This window comes from Colletes latitarsis, chromosome 11, assembly GCF_051014445.1.
Source record: "Colletes latitarsis isolate SP2378_abdomen chromosome 11, iyColLati1, whole genome shotgun sequence".
Taxonomy (NCBI): domain Eukaryota; kingdom Metazoa; phylum Arthropoda; class Insecta; order Hymenoptera; family Colletidae; genus Colletes; species Colletes latitarsis.
Window position 1 is genome coordinate 8,136,775 of NC_135144.1, and position 12,283 is coordinate 8,149,057.

Sequence of the window (12,283 nt, forward strand, 5' to 3'; positions counted from 1 at the left end):
TTACAATTGTTACTCATTTTTTATTTTATATACGCATATATCGAATAAAACATAATTCTGAATGAATAAAGGTATAAAACTTTTTATTATCATGTACACCGAAGAGTGACATATAAATAGATGTCTGTTTTTATTCCGTTCAGATCGACCGAACGGACATGTGCCACGTGACACCGAACGGAAACAGATACGCGTGTCGTAAATTTAAACACAGTTCTCTCCATTCCTATTATTGACTATATTATTAATTTAACGTTATTGGTCCTTAACGTACACAACATAGTCTCGTAACGATACTTTCTCTCAACCTGTAGGGAATTCATTTCTCGATAACCGTGGACATCAAACGGACAACCCTTTTGTGTACGATGCTTCGCAATTTCCTAATCGACTCCGACACGCGTTTCGTCGCGCTGCTACACGCCGCTCGAACCTTTATTGAGAACTTACAACGAAGGCAGTTTATAGTTCCGATCGTTAAACCCTGTATTTAGGAAGAGCCTTACGGATAAGTACACGATGCTATTATACCTATACGCCTACATGTAATAATCGGAGACTCGACGTTGTCTAATTAATTAAGTACGAATACGGTAGCTTTCCCATTTACGCCGCAAACAGTGCAAGGTGGCGCTCCCGTAAGTTTCTGGCGCTGACATCCAAAGCCCCGTGGCCTACCATTATTGTATAATCCTACACGAGTGTATAAATATAACATGTATTTGAATATATTTATATATACTGGAAACCGGTCATATTTAATTTCTTAAATACGCCGTTCCATGGGTCTGGCAATGCTCGACGCGAGAAATCATTCAAGAGTATCGTACACACTGGAAGCATCTTTCTCTTCAAGAAAGGCAAGTGTTCACAATGTACGCCACGTTCCAAACGTTTCAGTTTCACATCCTTGATTTTATTATTTCTTTTGGGACTCGACTCTCTTCGCGAGTTGAAATTATTTTCTTTTTAAGTTAGGGTCGCAATGACGTGCGTTTCTGTGTTCTTCCTTGTCTTCCAATTGAAAGCAACGAAGAACATAGAAACGCGTCATTTCGACGCGCATTGTGATCCTAATCTAAAAAGAAAATAATTTTAACTCGCGAAGACAGACAAGGCCGGCGTTCCTATACCTGTCTTGGTTGTTTTCAATTGTAAGAGAAGGGAAAATATAAAAACGCACATCGTTTCGACGCTCGTGTGGCCCCGGCTTTAAGGTTTGAAAATCGACAAGTATTTAACGAGAAACGTACGTTTGGAACGGACCCATAGTATCAATTACCTCTTCATCATCCCTCTTCGTAAATAATACACATGTCCACGAAGAACGCTCATGCACAGTAAACACTCAATAGTCATCCCGCCTAGACGGATGTTTATTAAAAATTTTGCTACGCATTAACCTACAGTCGATGAACTTATACGAGAAGGACGACGCACGTTCTTTGACATATTGCACGAATTTTACGCGCCAAACTTCGTTAATTGATATTCCATTGACCATTCAAACAGGACGTTTCCTCCTCCGTACGGATAGACACCAGAGAAAGAAAACATAAAAACGTAGGTACAAATGAACTGAATGAAAGAACAAAAAAAATTATATATATATAAAGAAAAAATCGCTCCAAGGAAAATATATATTCAGAAACGTAATTGGGAATACGTTACGTATAGAATGAATGTACCAAGAGAAAATAGAAGCTACGATATAACTACTAACGGTTACGATTCATGTACAAATTAAATTCGACGTAAAGTAAGTAGTAATTTAAGTATCAAGATTATTTGGAACCTCTTCAGTATGGACAAACAGAGGTTAGAAATTTAGACTGTGTCCTGGGCAGGATACGACGCGCTCGCGTCGTTCCTAAAGGCACTGAATTTCATTTCGAAAGTCGCGATTCGATACTATTCACTGTGTGGCATGCTAATGCAGCCATGTATGTACATTTTAGTTAAACTAGGCCGAAGCGTTTCGAGCTTCGCTGTGACGGAGACTCTCAAGGTCCACGATGAAACGTGGTATACTTAAGTACGAAAGAAATCACTGACACGTCTATTTACGAGCTGCTGTTCTTTCCGTGATTGTGCAGATTCGGCCTCAGAGTCACGGCGCCCTCTACCCAGAAATTAGGTCTCTCTAGCATGCTCTGCCAAAGCGATAGTTCGCGCCCGGTAGCGTCCATCCAGTCCACCGGCTTTCCATAGTGTTTTCCTGAAAATTTCAATTTCAGAATTTGCTTTTGCACGCTCTGTCGTAAAAATATTCAACTGTTTCGAAATAATTAAACACTATTTGCTACCATCATTATTTAACACTAAATCTACCGGCACTTCGTGTACACCCATTCCTAGCATGACCGATCGAATGACCAGTCTTTCTTTTTTTCTTTTATGAAGCAATGTACTTCTAATTTTTGCATTATACCTATAGAAAGTTGTGTTTTGATGTTTATTCCTAAGATATCCTTCTCTTTTATGTTAAAAAATTTTTTAATTTTCATCGGATAGAAGATAAAACGCCCTTAAAAACGAATTTAGTTCCAAGTCGATACCGTAGTTAGTTCTAGAGAAAACAACTATTTAAGAAAAAGTGCTGGCTAGTAATTATGCAAACATCCTGTATTTAAATTCATTTTCAATTAAATAAACAATTTATTCAGTTTTATCGTACACTAGTCGTACGATCAGTAGGAATTGCTGAAACTTGTTTGGCTATGTAGCGTCAAAGTAAATGTGAAAATAAACATAGAAGACAGCAAAAATTATAGTAGGTGGTATAGTCATTGAGTAGAGGATGAAATGCCCTTTAAAATGAGCGTTTGTACGAGTCGATAGCTTTATTAGTTCCGGAGATATAGCGATTTTAGTTTCAAGTCGATGCGATGGCTAGTTTCGAAGATAGGGTTTGTTTACGTTTCGTAGTTGCGCTCGCGAGTTCATTCATCTCGCGCGCGAGTCAAAAGTAAATAGTGCGTAGTAAATTCTTGGAAATACTACGCCGACACTGGGTCACGAGAGTCACGTACGCGGGGTAGGTCAGCACCAAGCACGTGCGACAAAGAGGTCCGACTCCGTTAGACGAAGACAGAGATAGTCGAATTAAAAGAATTACCATTTACATAAATTACGATATCTCCGAAACGGAAAGTCGGATCGTCAAAAACCAAAAGCCATTTTAAAGGGGAGGCTTTGCCGCTTCTAACAATACCTCAATAATTAATAAAACACTAATAATTTCGGAACTGCACGCATCTAAAGTTTTTAGTATTTTTAATACGCGTTAATAGGCTTTCATAAGGTGGAGAGTCAGACGTAGCAGAATTTTAAAAATTACGATTGTCTTTACACGATGATAACTCCGAAACGGAAAGTCGGATCGAGAAAAACCAAAAGCCATTTTAAAGGGGAGGCTTTGCCGCTTCTAACAGTGGTTCAATTATTAATAAAACACTAGTAGTTTCGGAACTGCACGCGTCTAAAGTTTTTAGTATTTTTAATGCGTGTTAATAGCCTTTTCTAAGGCCGAGAGCGGAATTTTAAAAATTATCTTTTACGTAAATTACGATATCTCGAAAACGGAAAGTCGGATCGACAAAAACCAAAAACCATTTTAAAGGGGAGGCTTTGCCGCTTCTAACAATGCCTCAATAATTAATAAAACACTAATAGTTTCGGAACTGCACGCGTCTAAAGTTTTATGATTTTTAATATGTACTAATAGGCTCTTCTGGGGCGTCGAATGAGATCGTAGTCGAAATAAAAAAATGAGCTTTTACATAAATTACGTTATCTTTTTTGAATGTTTGAAATGTTATCATAACGACTTTTTTTGCATGGTTCTTTGGTATCATGTATCAAACTTCTGGGCGTTTACACTCACGTTTGAGTGTTTTGACACAATTTTAAGCGTTTATCCTAATTTTTTCAATGTTTAGTTTTAATCTTGAGTGTACATACACGGTTTTTGAGAGTTAAATCTTGAAACGGGACTTTACGCTGAATATTTCTTACTTAACTCTCAAGGTTAAGCGTGAACACTGAATTTAAATTTTGCTATGAAAAAGTTACTTTTGATGTATATATTTTAAAAAATCAAACTTTGTCTTAATAACGTTAATGTATGAAATATAAAAGTTCATCTTAAGGAAAAATGTTTTATTTTGGAAAAGTTTTTTTGAAAAAATTGTCTCCATCGCTTTTGTATATTATATTGTACATTTTCCTTATTTGGACCAGGATAAAGTGAAGCAACAGCTTAAAAAGATGTTGAAGAATAAATGCAAAAATGCAAAAAACAAAGCGACAAATTAATTTAATTCACTAATTTATATTTTTTAAATTTTCTGTAATAGTTCTTGAGAAACCAAAGTTCATTACTATAGTTCAAAGGATATCATATTTTATATCTTATTTTTTATATTTATAATATAAAGGTAGAAACTTATTTTTGGTGTAACTAAAAATTTCCAATTTCTATGGTACTTTTAATATAGCTTAATAATGTAAATGCATTATGCCATATATTTTGTTACATTAACATTAATAAATATGTAAATTCATTTGGACAATCATTTCGTGAACACTTCTATGAATAACAGCAACTAGATATTAATTGTTATAAAACTACTGATATGAAAACAATTGAATTGATCTAGAAGATTATGAATTGATTATGATGGAATATTGGAGCAGAGAAAATTGCAAGAGTTTTAGCTAAATTATTAGCAAGTAATAATAAAAGTATTGTGCATAATAATTAAACATAAATAATTTATCTTGCGAATAACCATACCTGTGCCAAGGTTAAATCGTACTCCGCCCAAAAATTCGTTGCTAGCAATACGATCGTGATCCCAAACTGTCAGCTCTAGACCACGTTCTGCCAGTTCTTGCAAACTCACGTCTTTGTAAATGAAAGTATGACCCCACACTGGTGAACCACCAGATCTGCGAACCACCCCAGTCTTTTGTTTCCCTGAACGACCCTTGTCAGGTAATAAGTAACTGAAAATATCCAAAGTTGGCGATTAACTAGAAATATTTAACATTATTAAATAATTCAAAATATTTGAAGGTTTGCATAAATTACAGTTAATGGGCTAAAGATTAGTTCTCTGCCATTGCAAACGAAAAGATAAAATTTTATGGAAATAAATAATACGACATCTTTTAAAATTTGAAAGTAGAAATTTGCATTAGTAAAAATCAGCTTCTAAAATCGTGAATAACAATTTGAATTCTAACAAATTATATGCCATGTTGGTTAAAAAAATATTTATTCGTTTAACTGTTCGATCGAATCAATGTTGTAAATAAAGCACAATACAGTAGAATATTATTTGCAACTTTGTTACTATAAATTGAAAAATAACAAGAAAATTTGAATATTTAGAGGAATGAATCCAGAGGTCGAATGATTACATTTTGTAAAATATTTCGTTCTAATGGACATGTTTCGTAAACAACTTAGATTTGTTGTACAAAATTTGTAAGTGTTTTATAAGAAAATGTGACTTAATGATTTTCTCAACTCTCATTTTGAATAATTTACTTTTACATGATCTTATTTGACAAATATTAAATTGCTGCTTAAAAATATATAAATAATATTGACAATTTGATAAACCTACTAAAAAATACTTTGAATCGAGTAGAAGTTGGCTCATCTCTGGTTAAAGCTATTCTTTGGATTTTTTTACAACTATTTACAATTCTATTATACTGTGTTTTTATTAATTCGTGTAAATTATATCATAGTTTGAATTCGAGTAGAAGTTGGCTCATCTCTGGTTAGACCTATCCATATTGTTCTCGTTTCGAGATCACTATTTACCCCGCTTTCAAGCAAATTATCAACCCAATTTTGTTACTTGAACGCAAGCAAGTGACCATAGAGGGACTCATGATTTCAATTTCACACGGTTTGTTATTTGTTTCGTGTACATATTACAGTACCTTAAGTTCTACGCATTAAGAGGGAATACCTTTTACAAAACGGATCACACGTGCCCGAATTCTTCCCCCTGGTTTGCAAGTTCCTGGCTTCCTTCACGAGCACGTGCAACGCGCCGCGGCTCCAATTCTTCTTCGATTTAAAAGCACCACGGTCCGATCCCATTTCTCGTTCGCGTTCTTGTTGCGTAGGATCTGGTGGTACGAATTTTAAGCCGACGATCACCTCGCCTTTATATGCAACGGGATCGTCGAACGGTTCTGTCTAAAATTAATAATTTTAATGCAATGAAACTACGAACATTAATTATATTCTATATTACAATTACCAGCGTACTAATATTTACGATGATTTTAATTACACAGTGTGATCGTCATGGAGTTATTCATCAAATTATTTCTGTGTAAAAAAAAAATATTCTAATATACAGGGTGTTCGGCCACACCTGGGAAAAATTTTAATGGGGGATTCTAGAGGTCAAAATAAGACGAAAATCAAGAATATCAATTTGTTGATGGAGTCTTCGTTAAATAGTTATTAACAATTAAATTCAAAAATTTCAAATCGTTTTGGAAAAATTATTTTCGGTTACAGGGGTCAATTACAATCATTTTTGGTGAATAGACATACCCCCGAAATTCTACCCATTTTCGAGAAAAAAATTCGAGTAGGTGCTGAAATTTTTCGACGAAAAAAAAATTTGACAAATCGTTCTAAAAAAATTATTTTCGTTTACAGGGGTCGATTGCAATCATTTGTGGTCATTACACATAACCTCGAAATCCTACGCATTTTCGAGAAAAAAATTCCTTACCAAAAATCTAATTTCTGGCCAGAAATGTCTGCACGAATTTTCATGCGAATCTTTAAAACGTCATAACTTCTGAACGGATTGGACGATTTTGATATTCAAAAAAGCAAACTACGCGTATTTTGGTGGAGAATATGTAGAAATTTCAAAAATATTCGAAAAGTTGGTCCTTGACACCGCAAAATGAGAAAAACCCCATAAAAATGGTCCAATTGTCAAACAGCCGTAACTCCTACAATAGTAAATATATTTCAATGAAACTTTTTTCTGAAGTAGAGCTCATGGGTACCTACAAAAAAGTATTAGACAACTTTTCTATAGGACGTCAAACAAAATTACTAAAAATCGAAAATGGATTTTCAAGAAAAATCGACAGGGGGTAGGTGCTGAAATTTTTGGAAAAAATGAAAAAATTTCAAATCGTTCTGAAAAAATTATTTTTAGTTGCGGGGGTCAATTACAATCATTTTTGGTCATTACACATACCCCCGAAATCCTACCCACTTTCTAGAAAAAAATTCGAGGTGTGAAATTTTTCGACGGAAAAAAAAAATTTCAAATCGTTCTGGAAAAATTATTTTCGGTTGCGAGGGTCAATTACAATCATTTTTGGTCATTACACATACCCCCGAAATCTTACGCACTCTTGAGAAAAAAATTCTTTACCGAAAATACAATGTCTGACTATGAATTCTCCTGTCTGATTTCCCTGAAATTTCATGCGTATCTTTAAAAAATCATAACTCCTGAACGGATTGGACGATTTTAATGTTTCAAAATACAAACGTCGCGTATTTTAGTGAAGAATATGTAGAAATTCTGAGTATGCTCGGAAAGTTGGTCCTTAAACCCATAAAGTGAAAAACCTCCATAAAAGTGATCCAATATTCAAACAACCATAACATCTACAATAGTGAATATATTTAATTGAAATTTAGGGAAGAGGTAAAGCTCATGGATACCTACAAAAAAGTATTAGACAACTTTTTTGTACAACGTGAAACAAAACTACTAAAAATAAAAAACGAATTATTAAGAAAAATCGACAGATACTGAAATTTTTCAATGAAATTGTAAAGTTTCAAATCACTCTGGAAAAATTATTTCGGAGGGTCAATTATTATCAGTTTTGGTGACTAGATATACCTCCAAAATCCTACGCACTTTTGAGAAAAAAATTCAGTACAGGCGGAACTTTAAACGGTAATAACTTTTTAACAAAGCCTCCATCAATAAATTGATATTCTTGATTTTCGTCTTATTTTGGCCTCTAGAATGCCCCATTAAAATTTTCCCGAAGTGTGGCCGAACACCTTGTATACAGTCTGGTCAAGTATAGTTTATTCGATATAAATATTCCAACCCTCAATTTGTAAAACAGTTGTACCAGTCACTGCACTCTAAATATTAAATAAGAAACTTAATTATTCGTTGCGTAGTTTTCATTCTTCTAATCAACATTTTTTATCGTGCAATAATTAATTGCACTTATAATTGTTTGTTAAATTTTGTTTATGCGTAGTTTGGTAAAGTTTCTTCGATATTTTAAGTGAAATTAGTTTAGGACGACCGTAACTGTTGTAAGAATTATTTCGAGTATGGAAAATAATACATACATTTCTATGTAAAAATATGTACATAAGAAAAAAAATTCAGTTTGGTAAAAAACTGTATACCCTCGATTGAATCAAACACATTTCAATACGTGAGTATTGGAATTGCAAAGAATAATTTTCAACGAATACAGTACAAAGGTAGAAATTTTTTCTCGTCAGGTCAATACACAATTTGCATTAAATTGTATGAATGAAAAAAAAAAATAAAAATCTTAACGACAGATTCGAAAGGAATACTTTGAAACTTATTCTAAATATTTTGCAACATCCAGTTAGTAACAACTGATAAAATAATATATCGATGGATATATATAAACTACGTTAGATAATTTACCATTTAGTTACTTGTACTAGGTTACGCGAATAAATAATAAAAAATATAATCTCTCGATGTAAGGTTTTCATGTTCCTTACACATGCAATTGCGTCGCAATACAATGCAGTTAAACTGTTAATTCTTTCTCGGAAACACGCTCTCTTCAAATAACTTTCATCGACCATGCCATTGCTCGAACTTGAATCTCTCGCGTATGGTTAAAAACTGAACGTAAATAATTGCCGTGTGAGTAATAGGTCGTGCAAGATTGCTGTTCTACAATGAAGTACGCCGACTGTGATTATTGAGGTAAATAAAAATAAATGGAGGAGGCTCTAATTATGTGCTAGAGAATAATTGAGACCTAACCCAGACTTACTTTCTCCCCAGGCGTTCTCGCGCACTCTCATTTCTAGCACGATCTACAGTAAATATCTTTTTCATTTGTTCTGTGCCACAGGTTGCATCGAAATCACTGGCAAACGTGTCGACAACAATTATTTCATCGATGTTATTTCACAATTCGATAATGTATGTGATCATTGGGCGTACGCATGATTCTTTAAAACCGAAGTATTAAAAACTTGCGATAAAAGAAAAGAATTAGCAAGGTTCAGCCATGCAAAAATTTCGTTCAATTTACACTGTGATCTCTAAATTTCGACAGAATTTTCGGAGGAACGATGGCGTTGTATGTACTATACTTTGCACACTTGTAGATTTAGTTATCTGGTTTAAGAATATATAACATTATAAGGGCAGATAGCCAATATTTTTTGAAATAGTAATGATTAATGTAATGATTAATCTATGAATTGTCAATTGCCACCATGGCGTAATAGTAAAGTAAGAGACTCCTACATAATCAATTTTTTCTCTTAATATAGATAAATGAGTAATGAAATTCGTACATAAAAATGCTAATTAACTTTGAAATAAAGTGTCTTTGTATTTATTGAAATGTGTAACGTATTTAAAAATTTGGCATAGATAATTGGGTGTAATTCTTCATACACAGTAGCTGAAAACAAGAGAAGCATTAAGAACCATTTACTTCGTAAATGTTATAAATAAAGATATTTTACTTAAAAGACAATTAATGTTTTTATGTGTGAATTTGACTATTTAAATTTCTCTATATTTGATAGATCAAAATTATATTTGTAAAAAATAAAAAAATTATTGAGTATTTGCCCCTATAATGTAACATATTCTTAAATCGAATAACTTGGTAGTCGTCATAATGATAATAAAACTAAGTTGAGGCTAAACTTAAGGGATACATACTAATTGAAGCAAATAAAAGTTCAAATACATATTCAATATGTCTGTCGTCTATTTCGACACACAGAATTATAAATACGTTCTGCGATTCCTTAGACCGTATCTGTTTTGACGCGAAAATATTAAAAAATATTATTCCGTTATAGTTTCTAGACCAGTGCTCATCATGAATAATTATAGTAATAATATCAACTGTAAATAATAGCAATTGAACGGATTATTAAACGATAAAGCGCAGTAGAAAAAATTATTTTATAAAATTGAATAAAATTATTTTTTCTAGATGTTTGTTAAATCTTTGGTTGTTTTGATGAACAATTTGACCTCAACTTTTGTCAACGTTCCCTGTACAAATCGAGCTCAATGACACTGTTGGGTGATTTCAATGCCACCTCTCGACAACTAGTAGCGTTAGTGAACTTACTCTTTCTTGAAGTGGGTACCATTTTGGTGTCGGATCGTCGAAGATTTTATTCTCCAATGGCATTTGGACCTCACCGAGGAAATCGTTGCGTCCAAACATGTCTGAATGCCAAACCGTCAGCCACAACGTTCTGGTCTCCAGGCCGCTCAGACTCATATGGAACTGAAATGTCGTCGTGGCGAACCATCGAAACTCTAATTGTCATGCAGGACAACGAGGAACAGGCAAAACTTCAAGTAGAAATCATTTTGATAGTTTACCTTCAATGTTTCGTTAAATTCAGGGTTCAGCGTGTGTTTCTTCACCTTCGTTTTCCGTTTGCCGCTCTTCGATTTGTCCGGCAATAAGTACACCTTCACGTACCTAGTGGAATATTTTATGTCAAAAAAAGATGATTTCTTTACAGTGACGGATTAAATGAGACGCGTTAATTGTATATGGGGGGAGGGGGAAGGAAGTTATTTACTTATGCATTACAGCAAAACCTCGATAAATGCAACCTCGTTGTTAACGGATCTTTGCAAGGTGATAGTAGACAGGGTGTTCGGCCACCCCTAGGACAAATTTTAATGAGAGATTCTAGAGGCCAAAATAAGACGAAAATGAAGAATAGTAATTTGTTGATTGAGGTTTCGTTAGAAAGTTATTAACAAAATTAATAATAAAATTTGTTCGCCTACACGAATTTTTTTCTCAAAAATGCGTACGATTTCGGGGGTATGTCTACTCACAAAAAAATGATTGTAATTGACCCTCGCAACTGAAAATAATTTTTCAATTTCATGGAAAAATTACAGCACCTGTCGATTTTTCTTAATAATTTGTTTTTGATTTTTAGTAATTTCGTTTCACGCTGTACAAAAAAGTTGTTTAATACTTTTTTGTAGGTATCAATGAGCTCTACCTCTTCTCTAAATTTCAATGGAATATATTCACTATTGTAGAAGTTATGGTCGTTTGAATATTGGATCGCCTTTATGGGGGTGTTTTCACTTTATGGGGTTAAGGACCAACTTTCCGAGCATTCTTAGAATTTCTACATATCCTTCACTAAAATACGCGTCGTTTGCATTTTGAAATATTAAAATCGTCCAATCCCTTCAGGAGTTATGATTTTTTAAAGATACGCATGAAATTTCAGGGAAATCAGTCAGGAGAATCATTCATGGTCAGACATTGTATTTTCGGTAAAGAATTTTTTTCTCAAAAGTGCGTAGGATTTCGGGGGTATATGTATTGACCAAAAATGATGGTAAATAACCCCCGCAACGGAAAATAATTTTTTTGGAATGATTTCAAAAATTTTTTTTTGGCGAAATATTTGCTCATCTACTCGAATTTTTTTCTCGAAACTGCGTAGGAATTCGGGAGTATGTGTATTCACCGAAAATGATTGTAAGTGGCCCTCGCTACTAAAAATAATTTTTTTACAATTCGAAACTTTTTTTTTTCACCGAAAAATTTAGGCACCTCCCCCCTGTCGATTTTTCTTAAAAATTCGTTTTTGATTTTCAGTAATTTTGTTTGACACCTTACAGAAAAGTTGTCTAATACTTTTTTGTAGGTATCCATTAGTTCTACTTCAGAAAAAAGTTTCATTGAAATATATTCACTATTGTAGGGTTTATGGCTGTTTGAAAATTGGACCATTTTTATGAGGTTTTTTTCATTTTGCGGCGTCAAGGATCAACTTTTCGAATATTTTTGTAACTTCTACATATTCTCCATCAAAATACGCGTAGTTTGCTTTTTGGAACTTTAAAATCGTCCAATCCGTTCAGGAGTTATGATGTTTTAAAGATTCACATGAAATTTTGGGGCCACATTTCTGGCCTCACATTAGATTTTCGGTAATGATTTTTTTTCTTGAAAG

At 33.7% G+C, this 12,283-nt stretch overlaps 1 protein-coding gene across 4 annotated transcripts in view; it reads right to left on the reverse strand.

The window, feature by feature from the left end:
* Positions 1 to 66: 66 nt before the first annotated feature.
* The window catches only part of LOC143347724 (uncharacterized), a 137,401-nt gene continuing 125,184 nt past the window's right edge, over positions 67 to 12,283 (reverse strand). For 2 of the 4 annotated variants that reach the window (XM_076777175.1, XM_076777176.1), the window contains 5 exons: positions 10,671 to 10,773; positions 10,411 to 10,572; positions 5,991 to 6,223; positions 4,799 to 5,010; positions 67 to 2,218 (listed from right to left, as the gene is read on the reverse strand). In XM_076777175.1, the coding sequence (XP_076633290.1) occupies positions 2,064 to 2,218; positions 4,799 to 5,010; positions 5,991 to 6,223; positions 10,411 to 10,572; positions 10,671 to 10,773 (865 nt within the window). In that variant the 3' untranslated portion in view covers positions 67 to 2,063. The remainder of the gene's footprint in view (positions 2,219 to 4,798; positions 5,011 to 5,990; positions 6,224 to 10,410; positions 10,573 to 10,670; positions 10,774 to 12,283) is intronic. The other 2 variants (XM_076777178.1, XM_076777177.1) reach the window with 1 other exon arrangement.